We start from the raw sequence: 26,317 nt of genomic DNA, 5'->3' as shown, positions 1-26,317 counted from the left end.
GGAAGGGCAGGAAGTGCCCTGTAGGCAAGTGGTAGCAAAGTGCTGTCCTTGGTACATGATAAGCCACTCACCACAATGAGTATTGTGCACATGATGAGATGCAAAGTAATGTATGAAGCGTCAGTAACATCTGTCTCCCACCAGGGGGAGCTTTGGTCTCGCAGAGACAGAAAATACAGGATAACGAGCAGACGAGTGTGAGGAGAAGACCGGAAGTGAAGAGGCCGCGAGGGTCCCACAATAAACAAGGTCCGTACACATAGAGGAGCCCGATGGTTATTGTTCCCCCATATCAGCAGCATGGACTCTTCTATTACAGCACATCTTGCCCTCTATGGCACTGTTCACCTTGCCACCAATGTCATGGTGACTTCATACAAGGCTGCATGCTCAGCACGGTGTTGGGTGACCGTGACAGAGATCCTCATTATACAAATATGAGAGAGAGCTGACTTGTTTTAGGTGGGAGGGAATCCTTATAATTCCTTAGTGGTTTTATAGGCTAAGGTTTTATTATCTTCATGCATTTTATGTATGAAGGTAAAAAAAACCTGTGTGCTGCGGTGCCCCCCCTAATACTTACCAGAGCCCCCTCCAATCCAACGATGTTCCCAATAGCCTCGGCTGTCCCAGGACTCTACCTCCTCATTGGCTGAGACAGCAGCGGCACTGCTGTCAATCACATCCAGTGAGCAAATGAGGAGGTTGTGCCAAGTTTCGGCTCTATGGGTCTTATGGATGCTCTGGCGTGTTCGCATAGAACACGTGCAGAGCCCGCCAGGAAGTGAGCGCTGCGCTAATAACAGCCAGGGAGACATTTCACGATCCCTGCAGCCGAGCATCGGGACAATGTCTCCCTGGCTGTGATTAGCACAGCGTCGTGCACACTTCCTGGCGGGCTCTGCACGTGTTCTATGCGAACACGCCAGAGCTCATCCTTACTCAGGAGCGAGCACGCAGTGGTGCCCCCAGGGAAAGCGTCTTTCTCTAGGGGCACTGCTCGGGGGGTAGGAGCGAGGAGTGCTGGCGGGGGACACAAAAAGAAGAGAATCGGAGCTGCTCTGTGCAAAACCACTGCAGAGAGCAGGTAAGTATATTATTTAAAAGAAAACAACATACCACTTTAAGACCCCTTTCACACTGGGGGCCTTTTGCAGGCGCTATAGTGTTAAAAATAGCGCCTGCAAAGCATCCTAAAACAGCAGCTCCATTCACTCTGGCAGGGCGTCAGAAAAAGTCCTGCCAGCAGCTTCTTTGGAGCGGTGAACTCACCGCTCCTAATGTGCTCCTGCCCATTGAAATCAATAGGTAGCGCCGCCGTACTGCTGACAAAATGCTGCTGTAGCGGCACTTTTTGTGGGCGGTTTTAAACCATTTTCGTCCGCTAGCGGGGGTAAAACCGCCTCACTAGCGGTCGAAAAGCGTCACAAATCCGACGATACAGCACCGCTAAAAATAGCAGCGTTTTACCGCCGACGCTCACAGTGTAAAAAGGGCTCTAAGGTAGGGTGACCAGACATCCCCAGTTTCAGGGGACAGTCCCCTGATTGAGGACACTGTCCCCGGACCAAGTCTGTCCCTGGTTTTGTCCCCAGATTGGATTTAATAGGGGGCAGGGGCAATTTCAAAGACAGTCAGTGCATAATTAAAAAATTAGAATTACACCCCCCCGCTTTGCCGTGCCTTTTAGCATAGGGGGGTTGTATTTTTCCCATTATCTTTGCCCCTTTCTGATGATCATGTGCTGGTCGGAGCGGAGGGAATATTTCTTCAGTTTCGGGTGCATGCCCATTCTGCTTCGATCGCATGTTCTTCTGCCTTGACTCAAATCCTGGCCAGCCATCTGCCTATCTCCTTGTCTTCCCTGGTGGAGTGATCTTCCTCTGCTCCCCATCCAGTAGTAGCCGGGGCCCCGAAGAGTAAGACTTGAGAGGCTGTTAGGCGGGCAGCGACGGGCAGAGAGTTACTGATTGTTGCCATTACTAGTAAAGAAAAAATATGTCCCCGGATTTCATTTTAAAAATCTGATCACCTTACTCTAAGGCTGCATTCACACCTGCCCGCATGCGTGAAAAACCTGAGTCACGCTGGCAGTGCCATTAATTCTTAACGACATTCCGAATACCGACAGATAAATGCATGAAGTTGTTGACTTATGCTAGTTGTGAATGGCGCCTTTGGTGTATGTGTAGTCAGATTATTTTATTTTGCTTTGGTTAGATGGGGGAAGGGTTAAAACCCCTGCCAAGTTATTTTTTTATTTATTTTGCTGTCTATACACCATTGGGAAAAATTTCCCTTCACTTCCGATATCTTAAATGCACCTGGACATTCGCATGCAGTGTGACTTCAACTCTTCCAGAGGGTCACATAATAGCAGCACATTTTCTTGCATTATAATTCACCTCAATGGCCAAAAATATCAGTCTTGCTGCATTTTTTTGCAACGTTCTGCACATTGAAGAAGTTGGAGCACAATAACCCCTTAGCATTGATGTCAGTGACAGGAAATATTGGTGTCAGTGGCTGCAATAGTAGCACCCATCACTGGTGTCAGTACTGTTACACATAGAGTTGCCACCTCATCCCTTTAAAAAGGAACACATATGAATTACACAGGTTCTGAGGCTAATTTAATGCAGGTAAGGCACCAAATGAGTCTAATTACCACCTTAATTAGCCACAGAACCTGTGTAATTAATATGTGTTCTGTTTTAAAGGGATGAGGTGGCAACCCTAGTTACACACACACGTGGTCAGTGACAGTGAAATTTAACCCTCCCTCCACACATTGGTGGTCAGTGAAAGTTATCACTCTCCCACATTGGTGGTCATGGTAGTAAAAGTTAATCGCCCCCCCCCCCCCCAATCCTCCACAGGATTGGTGGGCATTGCAGTGGAAGTTAACCCTCCCCTTATGTTGCTGGTCAGGACAGTAAAGGTCAACCTCCCCATCTCCCCCAGCATTGGTGGGCATGACAGTGAACGTTAACCCCCCCCCCCCCCCTAAACCTTCTGTGTGCTGCTCTATCTTGATCCAGTGATGTGCACGAGATGCCTCAGTTGTCCCTGGACTCCCTCTCCTCATTGGCTGAGACAGCAGTGTGAGCCGTTAGTTCCCACTTCTGTCAATACCAGCCAATGAGGAGAGAGTGGAAGGCGGGGGCCGAGGAGCGGCTTTATGTGTTTTATGGACACACAGAGCGGGGCTCAGAAGTGAGCATGCATTAGTGCCCCCATAGCAAGCGGCTTGCTTTTGGGGGTCACTGGTGAAGGGGAGGAGCCACAAGTGTTGGCAGGGGACACAGGAAGAGGAGGACCTGGGCTGCTCTGTGCAAAACCACTGAAAAAAAGCTGGGTTGTATGTTCCATGTTTTCTATGTGCCACTCCTAGCCCCTGCATGGGCAGCCTAAGTGCCTCCAACATTCTTTTTAATGCTATATCTGCAATAAAAATGATTGAACCAGAAAAAAAAGCTGAACTTTTAATACAACTTTAACCCGCTCCCCCCACTTCCTGCATTGGTGGTCATGGCAGTGAAAGTTAGGTGCTTTATTTCTATTCAAGGTCAAAGATGCAAACTGGCAGCGAATTAGCTGTATGCAAGAAGAAGTAGTGACACGTGGCTTACTAGTAACATATTTTTGCTTCTATTAAAAGGAAACTGAACATAAAATGGTACCACTAGCTGGTGCAGAGATGGTACATAAACCCCTACAGCTTTATCGGTACCTTATTCGTTGTTGCAAGCAACTTCCAAATGAGAATCTCCAGCATCATTACAGGCATGCAGTACGACAGGTATGTTTTAATGTGCAGAAGCTTGGATATATCGCAATTCATTTTAAAATAACTTGTACATAATGAAGGTATATCCAAAATGTTGATATACGGTACACTGTAGTTACATTTCCCTTGCCAGGAAGATTTGGGTAACATGATATTTTTGTTTTCTTTGAGGCCCCTTTCCTCGACTTGAAAGTCGATAGATTTTGCTGCGATTTCAGGGAATGCCTTGTAAACTTGAGGTCTATGGGCCTCAACTCGCATCAAAGTCGGACTAATGTAGTACAGGGACTACTTTGATGTTGTGCGACTTGAATTCGCACAGATATGAATGGTTATGATTCTGAATCATGGGGCATGACTTGTCATGCTACTTTGATGACCAAAGTCGCAGGAAAAGTCACACAAGCGTTAAAGGGGCCTAACTTTCGCAGGGCAACAGTATATACAGTATCTCACAAAAGTGAGTTCACCCCTCACATTTTTGTAAATATTTTATATCTTTTCATGTGACAACACTGAAGAAATTACACTTTGTTACAATGTAAAGTAGTGAGTGTACAGCTTGTATAATAGTGTAAATTTGCTGTCCCCTCAAAATAACTCAACACACAGCCATTAATGTCTTAACCGCTGGCAACAAAAGTTAGTACACCCCTAAGTGAAAATGTCCAAATTGGACCCAAAGTGTCAATATTTTGTAGCAAAGTGTCATTTCTTCAGTGTTGTCACATGAAAAGATATAATAAAATCTTTACAAAAATGAGCTGGATGACCTCTAACCAGGAGAAAAGTCAGATGAGAGCTTTTGGTCGGGAATCCCGACCATGTGTATGCTCCATCTGACTTTTTCCAACAGAAAAACTGTCGGAAAGAGAGTAGGTTCTAAAACGTTCGTCTGTATGCTTTTCCAACACGCAAAAAAACATGCATGCTCGGAAACAAATCGCATGCTCAGAAGCATAGAACTTAATTTTCTCGGCTCATTGTAGTATTTTACGTCACCACGTTCTCGGCAGTCAAAAGTTCACCGAACTTTTGTGTGACCGTGTGTATGCAAGGCAGGCTTGACACACCATACACACCACTCGTGTGTATGGGGCATTAGGGTAAAGCTGGAGTCCAGTTTTTTTATTCAGTGGGAAAACATTGCTTATTGATGTAGTGCTGTGAGTGACAGCTGTTGCCATACAAGGGATTGGCATTCTTTAGAAGTGTGTGGATTAGGGGGCACAGGGGTTTTAACCTGTAAACCTGTGTTATTGTAGATAAACACATTGTCACACTTCTCTTGTGTGCCTATTTAGCTAGTCCCAATTTTCAGCAGGGCGCAGTCCACTCTCTGCTTACCTGATTGTGTGACATTATTATTGCTGTAATTGCCACTGCTAGTGATGTCCATGAGTTCATCTCAGAGCAGATGCAATTATTTAGTTTTGGGGGCCCATTTTTGGTAGACAGTCGATACCTGTATCTGCTGGACCCCAAAGTTTACAGTCCGCAATGGAGTAATCCATTAAATGCCAGGCATTGTGTGAATCCTATAAGGAAAGGGGAGGTAAAATAGGGCTTCCTAAATCTAATTAATAAATAGTTGTGTAATAGTTGTAAAAATAAACTGTCTAATAACATGTCCTATCTCTTCAAACTACAAACAGCACAAATTACAAATGAGTGCTCCAAATAACATTTGCAATCCTGGAGGGCTAATAAAAACGTTTCATAAAAGTGTCCATACAAAATATTTGTCCATGATAACTGGAATATACTCCGTCTAAAAAAAAAAATATATGTGTAAGAATCCACTGGTGTAAACCAAAAAAAATCACAGTTCAAAAAATATAATAACTTCCAAAGTGATTTGTGCCTGGATAAACAATATCTCTTGGTGCTCCCCTCTCGGTTCCACACTCACCAGAAAGATGTACCCCTGCAGGGGTAAAGCGCATTCAAGCAGGGTCATCTCTTGTCTGGCGATATCTCCTTCTCCACGGTGGGTCTGGTCATTGGGTACACTCACATATGGGTGAATGGAAAGAAATTGTCTTCATAGCGTAAATCCATAAAAATGAATTTTATTCAAGTCAAATTTTTTTAAATCGCATTTTCAATAGTGCTGCAGGGTCAGTACAAATACCACAGCAATGGATCTGGGGCACCTTGTGTTCCACAGACTGCAAGTATTGTGATGGTGCTCCAAGCTCCAGCTTACGTGTTTAGTCATCACAAGCGGCACCATTTTGGAGCATCTCATGTCTTGCCAACAGGACGCAATTTAGTTGCTGTGGGAGTCATATATGGCCCGTCAATACAGGGCATATATTCCACATTACTAAGACGCCCCCCCCGTGGTCAGCAGAAAATTATTGGAAAGTAGCAAAGGACGGATGGACGGCCACACACCAAAGAACTCTTGAGTTGTCTTTATTGAAGGACCATGAGCAAACACCGCAAATACACAGCAGAAATCAAAAACAGCTGATGCGTTTCACACTTAGTGCTTATTCATGAGGCCATGAATAAGCACTAACTAAGTGTGAAACGCGTCGGCTGTTTTTGATTTCTGCTGTGTATTTGCGGTGTTTGCTCATGGTCCTTCAATAAAGACAACTCAAGAGTTCTTTGGTGTGCGGCCGTCCATCCGTCCTTTGCTACTTTCCATTGCCTAGTGCATTGCCAGCACCCACATCCACCTGGACTTATCCACAATTGCACTTGGGATTTCCCTGGAGCGGTGAACCCCACCTCGAACAGAAAATTATTGCCAGGACACACTGGCGCCTACTGGGGCCATATTAGTTTGATAACCATGGAAATCACACGCAGCCCATCATTGCAAGGCATGTGTTTCACATGACTGAGCCTCCAGTGGTCAGAAGGAGTATTGCCAGGCAACTCAAACAATACAAACAGTACAATTTAGCAGTAACTAGTTAATTCAACCCAGATACTACAAAGTAAACTCGCACAATACACCTTTTTTAAAAAAAACAAAAGTCATAGAACACTAATTAAAAGAGGAAAAAGAGAGACAACTATGGATATAGATATAAGTCTCCTAAAAGTCATTGGATACTGGGGCCATATTAGTTTGGTAACCAAAAGATATCGTTTATCCAGGCACAAGTCACTTTGGAAGTTATAATTTTTGAACTGTGATCTTTTTGGTTTACACCAGTGGATTCTAACATATATATTTGTTTATACGGTGTATAATCCAGTTTTTATGGACACTTTGCACAATAAGCACACTGAGCACTTTATATGTGTATTTTTTTGTTTCCTGGAACTTTTTATTAGCCCTTCAGGATTGCAAATGTTATATTGAGCACTCGTACGATTTAACACTAATAATGTTTGTGTGGTTTGTAATTTGAAGAGAGAGGACACGTTATTAGACGGTTTATTTTATTTTTCCAACACAACCACTTATTGGATTTAGGCAGAGCCATTTCGCCTCCCCTTTTCTTATCTTTCTTACCAACTCCACTCTGTGGAGCTTTGGGGGCACGCAGCAGCTCCACCTATTTTACCAGCGTGGAAAATAACAACTTATTTCAATTGTGTGAGTCCTGCTTTATAAATTGGCCTTTTAACCACTTAACCACCAGCCGCCGTCAAATAACGGCGGCAAGGTGGTTGCTTAACTCTGGGAGGACGTTATATAACGTCCTCCCAGAATCGCGCGCATCACGGATCACGGTAAATTGCCGCTGATAGCGGCCGTTTACCACGTGATCGCTCCGTCCAATGACGGAGCGATCACATGTAAACAAACCGGCGTCATTTGATGACGCCGGTTCCTCCCTCCTCTCTCTGTACCGATCCTTACAGTGTGAGAGGAGAGCGCGGATGGCAGCAGCACTGTGGGATGGATCTGTGACTATTGCAGTCACAGATCCATCCATCCCTGCTCAGCCATCCCTGCATTAACCCCTGCAATACTCTTCCTTCCCTGTGCAATACTCTGCAATACCCCCTGCAATACTCTTCCTGCCCTGCGCAATACTCTGCAATACCCCCTGCGCAATACTCTGCAATACCCCTGCGCAATACTCTGCAATACCCCCTGCGCAATACTCTGCAATACCCCCGCCCAATACTCTGCAATACCCCCGCGCAATACTCTGCAGTACCCCCTGCCAGTACTGTGCAGTATCCCTTGCGCAATACTCTGCAGTATCCCTTGCGCAATACTCTGCAGTATCCCTTGCGCAATACTCTGCAGTACCCCTTGCGCAATACTCTGCAGTACCCCTTGCGCAATACTCTGCAGTACCCCTTGCGCAATACTCTGCAGTACCCTCTGCGCAATACTCTGCAATACCCCCGCACAATACTCTGCAATACCCCCGCACAATACTCTGCAATACCCCCGCACAATACTCTGCAATACCCCCGCACAATACTCTGCAATACCCCCGCACAATACTCTGCAAAACCCCGCGCACAATACTCTGCAAAACCCCGCGCACAATACTCTGCAAAACCCCGCGCACAATACTCTGCAAAACCCCGCGCACAATACTCTGCAATACCCCCCGCACAATGCTCTGCAATTCCCCCCGCACAATGCTCTGCAATACCCCCCGCACAATGCTCTGCAATACCCCCCGCACAATGCTCTGCAATACCCCCCGCACAATGCTCTGCAATACCCCCCGCACAATGCTCTGCAATACCCCCCGCACAATGCTCTGCAATACCCCCCGCAGAATACTCTGCAATACCCGACCAATACTCTGCAATACCCAGAAAATACTCTGGGGAAAAAAATGCGTTTTAACCACTTCCCGCCCACGTCATATGACGTCCTTGACTTTGTGCAGGGATATCTAAATGATGCCTGCAGCTACAGGCATCATTCAGATATCATTTTTTTCAGCCGGCGATTCTCTACACCATAAGAATGATCATGGCGGCTGTTCCCCCTTTTGATCGTTCTTATGGGAGGCAAAAGGGGACGTCCCCACTCCCTTTGCCCTCCGGTGCTTCTTCCGACTCACCGCTGCGATCGAAGCCAGGATCGTTTTTTTTTTTCCAGGCTTCCCAGCCTAGAGGTGAGATGTGGGGTCTTATTGACCCCATATCTCACTGTAAAGAGGACCTGTCATGCTATTTTCCTATTATAAGGGATGTTTACATTCCTTGTAATAGGAATAAAAGTAATCAAAAAATTTATTTTTGGGGAAAAACGTGTCAAACTAAAATAAATATAGTAAAATGAACAATAAAAAAATAATAATAATTTAAAGCGCCCCTGTTCCCGCGTGCTCGTATACAGAAGCGACCATGCACGTAAGTCCCGCCCACATATGAAAACGGTGTTCAAACTACACATGTGAGGTATCGCTGCGAACGTTGGAGCGAGAGCAATAATTTTGGCCCTAGACCTCTTCTCCAACTAAAAAGATGTAACCAGTAAAAACATTTAAAGCGTCACCTATAGGGATTTTTAAGTAGTGAAGTTTGGCGCCATTCCACAAGCGTGTGCAATATTGAAGGGTGACATGTTGGGTATCTATTTACTCGGCGTAACTTCATCTTTCATATTATGCAAAAACATTGGGCTAACTTTAATGTTTTTTTTATTTTTATTTTTATTTTTTTTTTATTTAAAGTGTATTTTTGTGCGTGTACTCGAGAGAGGAGCCGGACTGCAGGAGTTGGGAGTAGGCAGGCCTCCCCCAGAGGCAATCTGCCATCTTTCTCCATGCCCCGGGTGGCAATGGCGGGTGTGTGAGGGGGTCCTCCCACACAGCCCGCCCTACCTGCTCCGCTTTGAAGCCCAACAGGGCAGAGGGACTCCCTATAAGGGAGTGAGAGGATCTAGCCCGCTCAACCAGCCCCGTTAGTCCTTCGCCTCTCTTTTAGAGACCGCGTGGTCAAAGTGCGTGTGTTAACCCAATTTAGAGTGCGTGTGTAGGTGTGGTGGTTTTTGTGGGAGGGGGGTGGGCGTACTAAGCACAGGCTTACCTTGCATAGCACACCCACCGGGAGCCGGGCTGAGACCACCAAACTCAATTCACATGAAGCCGAGACCGGGATCCGAACCTCTAGCTGTTTTTTTTTTTTTTTTTTTTTTTTAAAAGCACAAAACTGTTTTATTTCCAAAATCGACCGCCATTGTATTCTCTAGGGTCTTTGCTAAAAAAGCATATATAATGTTTTGGGGTTCTATGTAATTTTCTAGCAAATAAATGATGATTTTTCCATGTAGGAGAGGAATGTCAGAATTGGTCTGGGTGTTCCAGAACGCCTGATGGTGCTCCCTGCATGTTGGGCCCCTGTATGTGGCCACGCTGTGTAAAAGTCGCACACATGTGGTATCGCCATACTCGGGAGGAATAGCAGAATGTGTTTTGGGGTGTAATTTGTGGTATGCATATGCTGTGTGTGAGAAATAACCTGCTAATATGAAACTTTTGTGGGGAAAAAATAAAAATAAAAAAAACCTTGATTTTGCAAAGAATTGTGGCAAAAAATGACAACTTCAAAAAACTCACCATGCCTCTTTCTAAATACCTTGGAATGTCTTCTTTCCGAAAAAAGGGTCATTTGGGGGGTATTTGTACTTTTCTGGCATGTTAGGGTCTCAAGAAACGAGAGAGGCCGTCAGTACTTCAGGTGTGATCAAATTGATCAATTTTCAGTAATTGGTACCATAGCTTGTAGACCTTATAACTTTCACCCAGACTAAATAATATCCATTTTTTTTTTGTTTTGTTACCAAAGATATGTAGCAGTATACATTTTAGGCCAAATTTATGAAGAAAACATTATTTTTTGCAAAATGTTATAATAGAAATGAAGAAAAATTCATTTTTTTACCAAATTTTTGTTCTTTTTTCATTTATAGCGAAAAAAATAAAAACCGCAGAGGTGATCAGATACCACCAAAAGAAAGCTCTATTTGTGGGAAAAAAAGGACAAAAATGTCATTTGGTTACAGGTGTTGTATGACTGAGTTATTGTCATTCAAAATGTGAGAGCACCGAAAGCTGAAAATTGGTCTGGTTATTAAGGGTGTTTAAGTGCCCGTGGTTAAGTGAAGATACTTTGTACTGATGTTTTCAAGGTTACCATGTGTAGAATTTGTATACACCATGCAAAGCTCCTAAGTCAACCATAGCTTAACTAGTAATAACATTATTTTAAATATTTTCTTCCATCATTTAAAGCAACATTAGAAATAATATGCATGCTTGCAAATATCCAAGCAGGTGCTTATGGTGTAGTCACTTAAAACAATTAAAATGTATGTTGGACTACATTGAATTATTAAATGTGCTTTCTAACAGAGTTTTCAAGTTCATGCTGATGAGGATGATCCAGAACGAATACAGCAGATCATTAAAAGAGCCATAGAGGATGCTGACTGGGTGATGAATAAGGTATGTGGAAGAAAACACTAAACCAAAGCCAAAGTTTTTTGTTTGGAAACAAATTTAGCCAGTCAATAAAATAAGCATTGATATACAAACAAGGGAGTACAGCCTATCTTGTTCAGTATTTCAGTTTTCCATGCAGGCCTAAGGGGTCCCGTTCACACCAGTGCATTGTATTAATACATGTGAATGCACATTGTTGTGTGTAATGGGTTGCATTAAAAAGCCTATTCATTTTGAATGAGCCCAAATGCTCCAAATATGGTGGGTGCTACACTTTTCTTAACACAGCTCACTGCAACTCACAATTGTTCACATCTGTGTGCTATTGAGCACTTCATTGCCTTGTGTTCATGTGTTGGGGTGCTTTTCAAAATGAACGGAAAAGCACCTTACTGTAGTACACTTGTTGCTGTGCGTTTGTGATAATGCACGGCAAAATGGGCAATTTAGAGTGTGTCGACACAATGCACAGGTGCAAGGGGGCCCTTACTCTAGTGCACCAGCCCACCCCATTCCAAGTAAAGTGGAATAACCCTTAGCAACTGGGCAGCTATCAGTTTCAGTTTACTGTAGTCAGATGATGAAAAAAATAGAGCTTCATTCCTTGTAATCAGTAACTGCACATTACACTAGTTATTGCATATTTAAAGCGGGACTAAACTCTCCAACCCTTTACAGCCCAGGAAGCTGCTATCTAGCCTCTGTTTGATCTGCAGTTTTTATGATGCTGCACATGTGATCACCTATGACACCAGCCCTTTTAGAGCTTAAAGTGGTTGTATAATTATTTTATTTTCAAACTTTACAACATCAAAATTGCAAATGCTTTAGCAGTCTTATGAGGATGTATGTCAGGTGTATCTTTTTTTTTGTTCAATAAGTTTTTATTAGGGTATAAAGTACATACAAGTAAAGAAAAGAAAAAGGACAAAAGTCACTCAGACACATGGATACAATTAACGCTACACATACAGGGTCAAGGACATTACCGTAAAGTAAAATATAATATAAAATAATAAAATAATAAAATAAAGAAGGGGGAAAGGTCGGGGGAGGCGGAACACAACCGAGCCCAGAGAGCTGACAGGATAAATCGGGTAATACGTAAAATGTGATCTTAGTTAGTTAAATAATGCTCCCTGAGCCAGCCGCAAACCACCCCCCCCCTCCCCCCATCCCCCCGGGCAAGTACCCTCTAGGTCCAAAAGATTCAAATGCACCAAGTGACGGAGAGAGACACGTAGAAAAGTAAGAGGCAGAGAAATAAATAGAAGACAAGGAAGAAACAGAAGATTAAGAAGGGGTGGGGGGTTGGGAAAGAGGGGGGGGGAGGGAATGAGAGTAGTCCGCAACAGGTAACCACCAAAACCAGTTGGATAAAATTGACACGCTGTGAAAAAGCATACTGAGTAATAACATTTCAGGGTTCAGGATACCAGGTCGGCATACGTAGAAGTAAATTTAAAGGTCGGCCTTATTTCTAATAGATAGTGTAAGATCTTCTATGTGATATGTAACATCAACTTCTTCCAGCCATTGACGTAGGGTTGGGACTGTGGGCAACTTCCAGAACCTAGGAATTAGAGACTTTGCCGCATTGAGGAAATGCGGCGTTAAGGATTTTTTATATGAGCTAACTGGTCCGCCTGTACAATGTAACAACACAACACCGGGGTCACTAGGGGTCTCAAAACCCTGTATTTCCTTCATACATTCTAGAACTGAACGCCAGAACGGGCGAATAGATGGGCAATACCACCAGACGTGGGCATGTGTCGCACGGTTCCCACAGCCCCGCCAACACAGGGGGGAGGTCTGAGGGAATATCCCATGGAGGGTTGCAGGGGTAAGGTGCCACCTGGTAAGAACTTTATAGTTAACTTCTGCTGTCCTGGAAGAGATTGAAGAGGTGTGAGCCAGACACAAAATCTTGGATTTTTGGGACTCCGTGAAGGTTTTATTGAGGTCCTGTTCCCAGTTATGCAGGAAGATGGGCTGACCCTTGGTAGACAGAGAGAGGAGGGCTTTATAGAAGTACGAGAGAGGTCTTTCTGGGGGTTGTTCCTCACTAAAAGCGAGCTCAATAGTAGATAAGTCCGTAAGGCCTCGGAGTGGGCGCGGCAGCGATTTAACAAAGGCAGATAGTTGGTGGTATTTCCATTGTTCCATAAGAGGTACGGGGGGGGACCCAGTAACACAGATAAAGGTATAATTCCAGTGGGGGTGAGCACCTGGTGAAGAATCCTCGCGGAGCCCAAGGACCAAGTTTTCCCTGAAATGTATGTATTCCCTGGGGGGAAGTAGTTGTGTCCAGCTAGAGGCATCAAAGGGAAGTTATGAACCCAATTGTGGGTTCGGCATAGTGAGTCCCATATCATCAATGTTGAGAATGTAAGAGGGGAGGTGGAGGCAGCCAGAGATCTGCATTTTCTGGGGATCCACATCTGAGAAGAAAGATCAGTAGCGCACAAGGATTCCTCGAGTGAGACCCAGAGTTTAGAGTGCTTATGATATTTCCAATCAAGCATCCTGGTGAGTATAGTAGATAAAAAGTAACCCTTAACATCTGGTAAACCAAGGCCTCCATCAGACTTAGATCTGATAAGAGTGGATCTAGCTAACCTGGGTCGCCTCCCATGCCAGATATATTTACATAAGAGGGATCTAATTAAAGTAAAGAAACCCACCGGGACCTTAAAAGGGATCAATTGGAAGAGGAATAGTAGCCTGGGTAATATGTTCATCTTCACCACGCTGATTCTCCCCAACCAGGAGTGAGCAAGTTGGGACCATTTTTGTAGGTCAGCTTTAATAGTGTTCAATAAGGGGATGTAGTTAACACGGAATAATGAGGAAAGATTAGGGGTCAGGAAAATGCCTAGGTATTTAAGAGATTGAGGCTGCCAATTAAAAGGAAAGGATTCCTTCAGACGAGTGGCGAGCGTATTTGGGACGGTAAGGTTCAAGATTTCGGATTTGGACATGTTGATTTTAAAATTTGAGATGATACTGCATTTCGAGAAAGCGGATATCAGATTGGGGAGGGAAGTGAGGGGTTGTTGTATATAGAAGAGGATATCATCCGCATAAGCGGCGTATTTATGTTCAGTGGGGCCAATCGTTATTCCGCGAATATTGGGATTTGATCTAATCGTAGAGAGGAAGGGTTCGAGAGATAGGGCGAATAAAATAGGAGAGAGGTGACAACCTTGCCGTGTGCCATTGTATAAAATGAAGGATTCACTCAGGGTACCATTAATACGGAGTTGGGCAGTGGGGTTGGAATAGAGGGCCGAAATACGGGATAACAAGATGGGGCCTATGCCAAGAAAAGAAAGGGTCGCCATGAGATACTCCCAGTCCACCCTGTCAAACGCTTTCTCAGCATCTGAAGATAGAAGAAGGGTGGGCTGGGAGGATCGGCGAACATAGGACATCAGTGAAAGAGTGCGGAGGGAGTTATCCCGTGCCTCCCTACCAGGAATAAAGCCTGACTGGTCCATGGAGACCCAATGGGGGAGCAAAGGGAGAAGTCTATTCGCAATGACCTTTGAGTAAAGTTTGGCGTCAATATTCAACAGAGAGATGGGTCTGTAGCTCCCGCAAATGCAAGGGTCTTTACCCGGTTTGGGAATGACTGTGATATGAGCGTGAAGGGTTTCAGGCCGGAAGGCACTGTTCTCCGAGACAGAATTGGCATAACCGGTCAAACGTGGGATCAATAAATCAGCAAAGGATCGGTAATAGTGTACTGTGAACCCATCTGGTCCCGGGGCTTTACCAGAAGCCATAGATTTTAATGCCATTCGTATCTCCGAGGCAGTGATCTCCCCGTCCAATGCAGTCAGTTTATCCGCCGACAGTCTAGGTAGATTAGCCTGGGATAAGTATTCGTTAATAAGTTGGGACTTAACCTCTCCGTGTCCAGCCGTATTGTGAACATGGTACAAAGCCTGATAGAACGAGCGAAATTCACGTGCGATAGCGGGCGTATCATGTGTTATGGAACCCTGGGCAGTTTTTATCCGTGCAACGAAAGCCGCTGACTTTTTTTGTTGCAATGAACGAGCCAACAGGCGACCTGGTCTGTTACCCCATTCATGCATGCGTTGAGCCACTATACGATAGGTTTGTTTCTGGTCTAAGTGATACAAAGCTCTCAACTCTTCACGCTTCTGGGTCAAAATATGAAAGGTCGCTGCAGCGAGACCGGACTTATGTTGACGTTCCAGATCTTCAATGGTTTTAATCTGTTCTGACTGGTGAAAGGTACGTTCCCTTTTCTTCCTCGAGCCCAATTCAATTAATTTACCACGCATGAAGGCCTTGTGGGCCTCCCATAGAGTGCCTGGAGAAATGTCTGGGGATTGATTCTCATTGAAGTAGCAAGAAAGGTCCCTCTGAAGCACCTTCCTATCAACCTCTTCCGAGAGAAGATTATCATTGAGCTTCCAGTTCGTGGACCTGCAGGGGATAGAGGGCACCTGTAGTGTGAGAATGATCGGGGCATGATCCGATATAGTAGTGGCGGCTATCTTTGAGGCTGTTGGGGAGAGGGAGATGGTGGTGGTCTATGAAAAAGAGGTCTATCCTGGAGTGAGATTGGTGTAGGTGGGAATAATGAGTATAGTCTTTTGTGCGGGGATGCATGGGTGACAATACACTGGGCTAGATCTCAGAAGAAGCTCCATTCGGAACTCTTCAAATCTACCTTGGGAAACAGAATCAAAACAATCCATCCACATCAAACAGCCGCAGATACACTGGATGCCATAAACGCAGCCCTGCTACAGTCAGCCGATTTTGAGCACCGAAACGCAAAGCCTGCATCCGAAAAAGAAAGTCCGGCTGGTTCAACAACCAGCTGTCGCTTCTGAAGCAAGAGCGCAGAAGGGCGGAAGCCGCCTGGAAATGAAGCCCTGCAGAGGATAACCTCATCATCTACAAGGCAATAACAACACGATATCATAAAGAAATCTTCAAAGCCAAGAAACATCATTTTTCTATGGCGATTAACAGCGCCCTAAACCGCCCCCGCGAACTCTTCAAGATGGTCACCCAGACCATGAATCCAGGATGTCTTGAAGTCCCCAACTCAGACACCCAAGAGTTCTGTAATGAACTATCGGATTTCTTCATCAACAAAATTGAAAGAATCCGGGAAAGCATCATGCAAAACAATACCCCCCTCAACCCTACCGTCAATCAACCACAAAACACCCACAGAAACGCTCTACAATCAACAAAGTTCACTCTGGAACCGATCTCCATCGATACCACAAAAAATATCATTGGTGCTTTGCGGAACAGCACATCGCCCAATGATATCATCCCCACCAAACTGCTGAAGGAATGTGCCGACATCCTGGCACCACCCATCACACAGCTTATAAACCAGTCATTTAAGGAAGGCACAGTGCCATCCCTGTTGAAAGAGGGCACAATCCAGCCCATCTTGAAAAAACCTAACCTGGATCCCAAGGACCCAACTCACCGCCGTCCCATAACAGGCCTAAATGTTCTCTCCAAGATAATGGAGAAAGTAGTGGTACAACAGCTGCAACAGCATCTAGATACCCACAATCTACTGGATCCATTACAATCAAGCTTCCGTCCCGGACACGGGACAGAAACGGCCTTACTCAAAATATGGGACGATGCCCTCGAGGCCGCAGACGAAGGAGAATCTTGTCTCCTGGTTCTGCTGGACCTAAGCGCAGCCTTTGACACGGTAGACCACAAACTGTTACTGATGCGACTGGCTGAGGAAGCCAGAGTCGCAGAAGGTGATTTACCATGGTTTTCTTCCTTTCTTGAAAACCGATCACAAACAGTTAAATTGGGTTCTTTCACGTCGGAAAAGCGCACGGTGTCATGTGGAGTCCCCCAAGGATCCCCCCTGTCACCGGTGCTTTTCAACATCTATCTTCGCCCTCTCTTTGATATTATCAGTAGCCAAGAACTACTCTATCACTCTTATGCAGACGATACGCAACTGTATTTTCGCATCTGCAACAAAAAGGATCATCATCCCAGTTTAGAGAAATGTCTCTCTTTGATAGAAAACTGGATGACTAAGAGTTATCTTAAACTCAACAGTTCAAAAACAGAACTCCTTATGTTTCACGCCAGCCGAAAGAGTCAACTGGCAACAACCTGGACACCGCCGCCCATTCTGGGCCAAATCATCACCCCTAGCTCCAAAGTCAAAAGTCTCGGGGTCATCTTCGACACCTTCATGACAATGGACGCACAAATAGGGTCAGTAGTCAGCGGAGCGCACCATCTGTTGCGCCTACTACGCAGACTTATTCCATTTATCCCCAAAGAAGACGTAGCAGTCGTGGTGGGAACAATCGTGAATTCCAGACTGGACTATGCTAACGCCCTGTACCTCGGACTCCCAAAGTACCAAATCTCCCGTCTGCAAGTCGTTCAGAATACGGCCGCCAGACTGGTGGCTGGGAAAAAAAAATGGGAATCAATCTCACCTTCGTTGAGAACCCTTCACTGGCTGCCAGTAAAAGACAGAATTGCATTTAAAGCACTCTGCCTGACACATAAGTGCATCCATGGGAAGGCTCCGCAATATCTTTGCGACAAGATAGAACCTCACAATGCGAATCGCGTTCTGCGATCCACCGACCAAAATCTGGTTAGGGTACCAAAAACCAAATACAAGTCCAAAGGAGAAAGAAGGTTTGCTTTTCAGGGTCCTAGACTATGGAACGCTTTACCAACCAGCATTCGGTTGGAGGAAAACCACCTGACTTTCAGAAGACAGATCAAAACTCTGCTCTTTTGATGTCATGAGACACGAACAACTAGCGCCCAGTATCGATTCAGTTCGCATGCGCCGCGCTTTATAAGTTTTTCATTCATTCATTCATTCATTCATTCATTCATTCATGACCCGCCACACATCCATCAATTGGGCAGTATGTAAACATTTACGCAGGTACGATAGGCACCTCTGCGAAATACATGACTGGCCCAAGGATGTATCAAGAGAGGGTTCTAGGGGTACATTAAAGTCCCCGGCGAGGAGAATGCAGCCCTGCGTGAAATCACTGAGTTTTTTAAGGGTAGAGGTTATAAAGGGGACTTGATCTCTGTTGGGGGCATATAAGGTGGCGATAGTACATGGCATGTTACCCAGGCTACCCTGTAAGAATAGAAAACGGCCCAGGTCATCACTAAGCATGGATTCTAACGTAAAAGGGGTCCCTCTGCGGAATCCAATGGCCACACCTTTAGATTTAGAAACATCAGACAGGCTATAATACCATTGTGGAAATTGAGGAGAAGTGAGCTTCACAGAGGTAGTATACGTAAGGTGGGTTTCCTGCAAGAGCACAATGTCCCCATGCAGGCGACCCAGCTCCCTGTACAAGTTATGTCTCTTACCTGGGGAATGCAAACCTCTGACGTTCAGGGAAATCAAATTCAGCGTGGCCATTGGATTTCACAACGAGGCAGCAAATCAACATCATGAGCAAGGTGGCACCTGCGAGAATTCAGAGAAAAAGGAAGAAGAGAGAGACAGAAAGTAGTAACACAAAAAACAATACTAGCCCCCGAGGGGGAGCAACCTGCAAGTGCACGCAAATGAATGCTGTGCAAAGGAGGGCAGTGCGAGCGAGCCGACCTCCCCACGGTCACAGCCCCCGGAGGGACCACGCCATAGGAGTGTGGGGACGCGCCGCACTCCCTCGAGAAGGGGGCGGAACCACACCGGGATCCGGCCGCGAGCACCGAAAAAGTCATGGTCGCCGCCGAGGAATCCCAGCGCCGACAATTAACACATTGCAACGATAACATAACACAAACTTAACCACTTTAAACCGTTTAAGCGAGATAGAGAGGAAGGGTCTCCAACGAAGCTTAGGGATAAGGACCAGCAAACCGCATGGTGATTTGTACGAAACGAAAAACGTAGTCAATTCTCTAATAAAGAAAAAATGCCAAGAAGGCCCCTGGCAGGGTACATCATCTTGTGCAACTAAGTACTGTCATCCCTTTGGGGAAAAAGCACAACCCCGTGCTCGGAGCCTTGCAACGTCAGGAAGGCAGTGAAAACGTAGTGCAATCAGGCTGGGTCCCCCAAACTGGTATGAAGGATGTACGAAAGAGAGGGGTTATGAGGCCTCTGTCGACCCCATACACTTTATTCCATCTGCGGAAGGGCCTCCAGTGTAGCGGAACGACGTCCGCGGCCTACATTTCGCCACTGGGGGGTTTGGGCGGTGGGAAGAGAGGGGATGACATCCTGCCAGCCCGGAAGCTCCGGAGGAGTAATGTCAATGTCAGAGCAAAACTTTTCCAGGTCTTCGGGAAAACGTAGCACAGCGGCCTTACCTCTATGGTGGGCAATAAGAGCCGACAGAAAGCCCCAGCGATATGAGATGGAAGCGGCCCTGAGTTTCTCCGTCAGGGGTTTCAATGCTCTACGGCGTTCCAAAGTCTCTCTGGCTAGGTCAGGAAACAGAGATATCATAGCGCCATCAAAGTCTATGGTAGGAGATTCGCGGGCCTTCCGCATAATGCGATCTTTCTCCTCGTAATAGTGGAGCCTGCATATTACGTCTCTTGGGGTATCAGAGGTCAGGTTGCGGGGGCGTAGGGCCCTGTGAACCCTGTCCAACTTGAGTGGGTGGTCTGCAGGGAGGCCTAGTAGGCCATTAAATATGCCGCGGACCGAGTGTAAAAGGTCATCATCTCCTGTCGCCTCAGGGAGCCCCCTGAGACGAATGTTGTTCCTTCTGGCGCGGTTCTCCTGGTCCTCGATCTTATATAGAGCCATCCTGTGCGCTATTGTGAGGGACCTTGTTGTAAATTGCAAGTCTCTAATGGCGGCCGCGTGGCGGTCCAAACGGAGTTCCGACTCCTCTACACGTTCCAACACCAGTGCCAAGTCTCCCCTTACTGCAGAGAGATCTTTCTTGATCGAGCGCTCAAGGCTCCGGAACATAGAGGCGAACTCGGCTTTAGTCGGGAAATCTTCCACCAAGGCTGTGATACCCGACCGACCAGGGGAACTCTTCTCACCCTCCGAGCAGGCCGTCGATGCAGGCGAATGATGCCTGTGCTCCGTCTTGCGACGGGGGGTGGGTCCCACTCCGGAGCTGCTGCCACGTGTAATGCGGCCTAGGCCGTCTGCGACCTCCGCATCTCCCGACTCCATGGAGAGAAATCTTTTAATGGAGCTCGAGGGAGTCCCAGGCTTAGAGAAAGTCTTACCCGACTTCTTCCTCATGGTAACCGGGTGTGTGGGTCTGGGAAGCAGCAACGGTATTAGCTTTTAGCAATGTCGGCGCTGGAGCTCCAAAGAAACATGTCTCTACCGCTGCATGTCCAGGCCACGCCCCCCCTTAAAGTGGTTGTAAAGTCTGAAGTTTTATTTTTTTAATCTTATTGCATTCTATGCATTAAGATAAAAAGCCTTCTGTGTGCAGCAGCACCCCTAACACTTACCTGAGGTCCATCTAGATCCAGCGATTGTTGCAGGAGTGTCTCGGCTGCCCGGACCCCTCATTGGCTGAGACCAGCGCCGCGCCATTGACTCCTCCTGCTGTCAGTCAAAGTCAGTCAGCCAATGAGGAGGAGGAGGAGGAGGGGGGGGGGGCGGGCCGCGGCTCTGTGTCTGAATAGACACATATAGCTTTGGCTATTCTTTTCAGCCAAGGAAGCTGCCACCATCTTGGCTTCTGTTTGATCTGCTACGATGCTGCACATGTGATCAGTTAGGACTCCAGCCATTTGATGGTTTGACAGCTTGGTTGAAAGAACAAGCAAATGTGATAGTTAATATTCACTGAATGTGGGGGATGTAACTGTTTTTGTGTTTATGAACTGGTTCAGTTCCACTTTAGGCTGGGTTCACACATGTCCGTCCAGCTGTGGTTTGCAGTCTGTTTTTAAAAGGAGTCTGGTGCAATTTTGTTCACCAATTCAGGTTCTAATTTTTACCTGCACCTGCACCAGACCTAAAATCACACAGGACTCTTTTTAAAAACAGACTGTAGCTGTCCCGGACATATGTGAACAGGCTCTATTGCAAGCCAGTCCGGTGCACATGTTATACGAATCGAATGCGGTTAAAAATGCATCCAATTCGCATACATGTGAACTGAGGGAAAAAGTGTTAAACAAAATAAAACTAATGCAGCCACCACATCTAATGATTGGTAATCACTTTGAATTTGTGTTTAATGCCACTTTAAAGCGGAACTTGAGTCAGAAAATTAGCTATATAAAACATTAACAAGAAGTGTCTATATTGTTTAAAATGCAGTAATGCACTGTTTTATTTTGCTCTGCACATGCTCAGTTGCTCTCTATTTTAGACATTGACGATTTTGTAAAGGCCGATCTGCTGACAGCCTTAAAGTGAAATGAAATCCTCCTATGCTTTACAGCCAAGGAAGCTGCTTCTGTTTGATCTACAACTGCCCTGGTACTGCACATGTGATTAGTTATGACACCAGCCGTTTGATAGTTTGACCATTTGGTTGAGGACACAAGCAAATGTGACAGTTAGCAATCTCGGCATTCAAGGAATATAACTTTTTCAAACCTTTAAAATTGATGAATTTAGTTCCACCTTATGATTTACTTCTGTTCAGGGCTCTGGACTTCAGTAAAATGGCAGCTTCTGGCAAGAAGAAACAGAAGCAATGCTGGAGGTAATTTACAGCACACACTAATTTTGGTAGCATAATTATTAATGTGGAATGTGTGTTCCTTGCTAAAGAACTTTATTTTTTATCAAGTTGTTTTGGATAAAGTTCCGCTTTTAATTTGCAGCTTTCATTGAAATAATACCTGGTTATCCTACCATGTAGGACCTTGTTCAGCCACTTAATAGTATGGATGACAAAGCTCTGTCCCTATGGGCCAGTCGTACTCCTTTACTGTCACCCTGTCTTATGGGTTTCCAGTGGAGAATACACGTGGCCATTTCAACACAGTGAATGCAAGAATGGTCCACTGTCAATGCCATCTGGGCACTGACCCTAAGAATTGCCATCCAGACATTTTTGGAGTGCATGCATAGAAAGAAAGTAGTTGCAAAGATGCTGCAGCATGGAGATGCAACAAAGGATGAAAAAAGGGTAAAAACTATTTTATTAAAAAAATTCCATTTTATGATAAAACAGTGCTTTAGCCAACAAAATGTACCTTTAAAAATCCAGCTGGTGCTTCATCACTAAATCAGAAAGTTGCTGGGAGACAGTGGCATGTTTTCAGTCATGGACTGAGTTCTCTTTTATTCTGGAAAAAAACATTTGTTTCTGTTTTTGTAGTATAAGAAACAAAGCTAGAAGAAGAGTGGAAGAAATGAGATGCCTTTCCTTGAGAGACGCGATGAGTATACATTGTGAGGTGGTTTTAAGACTATATTATATCTTATGGGGAAAACTACTTCTCTCCCCCATAAAAATTACTTACTGGTGCATATGGGAATGCCTGCCGTCTTCAGCTTTGAGATCAGCCATTCTGGATGAACATTGTGGTGCTTATTAAACACTTGACTGCTTTGTAAAAACACCAACGTTGTTTTTGTCATAATATCTTTATCTATTATATCACAGTTATTGTTAGGTATGTGCTCACTATTGTAAAGATTGTCTTTATGTAGCACAATATTCATTTCAGCTTCTGAAAATATACAAAGAAAGGCAATTTCAGTGAAAAATGTTTATGGTTTTTATGTGGTCCCCATTCATTTGACATTCAAACACATGAGGAAACATTTTAAATAAAATTTATTTAAGCATGTCATACCCAAGCAATTATGAATTAATGAGGAAAAGAAGACTAGTTTCCACATGACAATAGCAGTTTTCCCTGTTCTGTCTAATCTGTGGTGTCAGTGATGGAGGGGCCCTGTGACACAGACGTTCCCAAGGTGTCGGATTCTGGTTTCCATGTTATTTCCATTTACTTTTTTCCCATTGCAATTAAATAAGGTAAACCAGGTCTGTTTGAGTATATTGATTTTGGCAGCATCCATTTTTTCAGTCCAGCTTTGTGCTGGCACAGCTGACTTATGCTTATTACAAGATGCACAGGGTCCTCTTCTTCTGATCTCCCATTGGTGGGGTAGTCTTAGATAATTTAGACAGTGGTGCTGACATGACGAGCGTCACTCTCCATTATTATGCTGTGAATGAAGGGTGCCATGGTGACGTCCTCTCAGTGGGTGGGCTCAGGAGACCCTGCACCCATGGTATATCCACAGTATTCCAGGGTGAGTATTGCTGGGCATTGTTCAATATGAGACTGCGGACATCTTGTTTTAAAAAAAAAAAAAGTACTGTCTGGATTAAAGGTGAATATTGCAGTCTGTGGATCAATTTTTATTTTTAAAAGGTTTGCCTGGGGTAGTGCATTAATACAACTACTAGAGAGGTACACTAATCTATTTATTTTACATACAGTAAACATTTTATTTTTTATTCAACTGAATTACTTAGTTTAAATAGAACAAATTTATCAAACTGATATTCTGGTTGTATTTCATCTGACGAATTTGACCTCTCAGAAATATAGCTGCTACAGCTTATTTGATTAAATTCAAATAAAGATATTCCATACATTGACATTTTGTGGTCTCACTTACTGTACTAAGTAATCATTGTATTTATATTTAGTTCTTTTTTAGTTTTCTTGGCCAATGTTCGCTTATTGAAGCATCAGTAGATGGCAGTAATTTCATGCATTTCACTACAATGTTTTGTTATCTATGGGGCCTCATCATAAATGTTATGTGGTCTTTTCCATTATAAATATCAGCAGCTGTGGCCTTTATCCAAATTTTGAACAATTGCCAAATGGGTGGCATTGTCCTAAAGGGTAATACTCATTTGCATTTCCATACTTGTAATGCATTATATGTTAAACAGAACAGCAGTCATGTTTTCTTTAGCTAAAATATTGATTAGATGGGTGAACATTACAATTTAGAAGGTAAGAAGATTGTTTTCATTAACCTGGGGCGGAGCTGCTAACCAAGATGGTGGCACCGTGAGAGCAGCATACTGCCTGCAAGCAGACACGAAGGAGAGGCCGAGCAGATAACCTGAGGAATGTCATCTTAATGGTTGAAGCACTTATGGCTGTGGGTTATGAGCCTTTCTCCCTGATAAGAGACAGAACCTGATCAGTAGTTTGGGTACAAAGACAGATACCAAAGATGGTCAACCCCAACCTGGAAAGCAAATACTCTAGCTCCACCAGCTACCTTGTAAGTTACCTGAGGAAATCATCCTCACTCAGTTCCTGGCCTCTTGGTCTCCGGTCCCCTGGTCCTGAGCCGGGTAGACGCCTGGGCTCAGGGTCGGTGTGGGCAGGAGACCTGGGCAGTGGAGCTGTGACACGGACGCTGATGTAGAGAGGCTGAGAAGTGCCGAGAAGTCTGGGAGACCGCCCGCCCACCTGCCTGTGGGAGGTACTGACTCAGAGTGCTGCGGGGCACTTGTGGAGGTTACGACTCCAATGGAGATGAGTGGCCGGCGAATAATCGGCAACGATCAGGGGATCTTGGCCGGGCTCGGAGAGAGGGCGGAGCCAGGAACCGAAAGAGATCGGAGAGTACACGAGGCCACGGCTCGCAGGTTCGGAAGTCTGCAAGCTTGTTAGCCCACAAGTCCGTGTGAAAGGAGTAAATACAAGGAATAAAAAGTAAAACGGGGATCCCGAACAAGGGACGCCAGAGGAATTCTCAAAGAAACTGAAGCCTGAGGAGTTTGGCCGAAGAAAAATAAATAAAAAAACAAATAAAAATAAACTTCAGCCATAAGAGCCACAAGAGAGTAAAGAAGTGGTTGGGTTCTGGGACAGAATCCACAAACCACAGTCGAGTGGTGAAATAAGGAAAAAGGTAATTAAAAGACAGTATTCCTATATATGCAAAGTCCAGGTAGTTGAAGTGAGAAAATATACCGCTCTAAAAGTTGCTGATCCCTTGGCTTTGCTTCCGTCCCACTGGACCAAAAGGGTGCTGGCTATGCGCAGGTGCATTGGATAGAAAAAGGTCCTGGACTGCCGCACTCCTTAAAACGATGTATTTTATTGCAAATGAAATCCAAAAAACAACCAAAGTAATGCAGTCAAAATAAAGTGAACAAAAGGAAAAAGGTGGCGGACATGTTTCACATCGTCTGATGCTTACTCGTAGCTTAGCTGCGAGTAAGCATCAGACGATGTGAAACGTCCGCCACCTTTTTCCTTTTGTTCACTTTATTTTGACTGCATTACTTTGGTTGTTTTTTGGATTTCATTTGCAATAAAAGACATCGTTTTAAGGAGTGCGGCAGTCCAGGACCTTTTTCTATCCAATATTCCTATATATGCCTTGTAATATTTTTCTTACAATAAGTAGAACAAAAAACTTGAAGATTTGAAGTTGAAATTTGTTTAAAACTTGTTTGAAATTTGTCACAAAAAAAAAAAAATCCCAAGAAAAGTGGAGAAAGTGACGATCCAGGGAGAGGGTTTTCCTTCTCCCCTTTTTTCCCTTGCCTTGTGTTTCCTTTTATAACTGGAGAGCTAAAAAAAAAAAATTGTCACTTTTTGCACTTTGGTAGTTTCCCCCCCCCCCCTTCCTTCTTGGGTTTTCTGTATGGTCTTAAAAGGGCTGTTAAAGGACTGAAGGTAGAGGCTGGAAATTAGAAATTAAGGATAAGAGGAAAAAAAAGGGAAAGAATTTTTTTTCTCTGACTATGGCACCTAAAAAGAGTAACCCCACAATCACAGAAGAAAAAGAAAACTAAAACAGAAAATAAAAATAAAAGTACCAGGTACAGGAGCACAATCAACACAAGCAGATATCAAGGAATTCTTCCAACAATTACAATCCCTACAAACATCACAAACGCTACAGGTATCACAGGGGTTTCTGAATATACCCGTAATTGAATCATCTACAAGTCTAGGAACATCAGAGGGAGAGGAGATTGGACATTTTAGAAATAGCTCACCAATTGACACAGAAAGACCATTAGCGGGAATGGAGGAAACGGAGAAGGAAAAATGGGATATGAAATCATATATATGCTCTTTACCTACTAGAGCAGACATGGATCACTATGTACATAGGCTAGAAACCTCATATATTAGATTTTGGGGGGACCAT

At 44.7% G+C, this 26,317-nt stretch overlaps 1 protein-coding gene across 2 annotated transcripts; it reads left to right on the top strand.

The window, feature by feature from the left end:
• The first annotated feature begins 142 nt into the window (after window positions 1–142).
• On the top strand, window positions 143–23,783 carry LYRM9 (LYR motif containing 9). 2 transcript variants are annotated; one of them, XM_040338430.1, is made up of 5 exons: window positions 143–249; window positions 3,662–3,802; window positions 11,089–11,181; window positions 21,804–21,863; window positions 22,485–23,783. In XM_040338430.1, exons 2-4 carry the CDS (start codon window positions 3,677–3,679, stop codon window positions 21,819–21,821), a joined length of 237 nt encoding a protein of 78 aa, XP_040194364.1. In that variant the 5' UTR covers window positions 143–249; window positions 3,662–3,676; the 3' UTR covers window positions 21,822–21,863; window positions 22,485–23,783. The 2 variants fall into 2 exon arrangements, with proteins under 2 accessions (XP_040194364.1, XP_040194363.1); XM_040338429.1 differs by lacking the exon at window positions 21,804–21,863.
• Window positions 23,784–26,317: the final 2,534 nt, after the last annotated feature.

This window comes from Rana temporaria, chromosome 2, assembly GCF_905171775.1.
Source record: "Rana temporaria chromosome 2, aRanTem1.1, whole genome shotgun sequence".
Classification (NCBI taxonomy): Eukaryota; Metazoa; Chordata; class Amphibia; order Anura; family Ranidae; genus Rana; species Rana temporaria.
The sequence above is the reverse complement of the archived record's forward strand: the minus strand, read 5'-3'. Positions and strand labels throughout refer to the sequence as shown.

Bases quoted from the DNA above. Each gene is read 5' to 3' on its own strand.
- LYRM9 (XM_040338429.1), top strand. From the start codon at position 3,677: ATGGTACCACTAGCTGGTGCAGAGATGGTACATAAACCCCTACAGCTT. The intron at 3,803-11,088 runs GTATGTTTTAAT...GCTTTCTAACAG, and splicing joins ACAGGCATGCAGTACGACAG to AGTTTTCAAGTTCATGCTGA.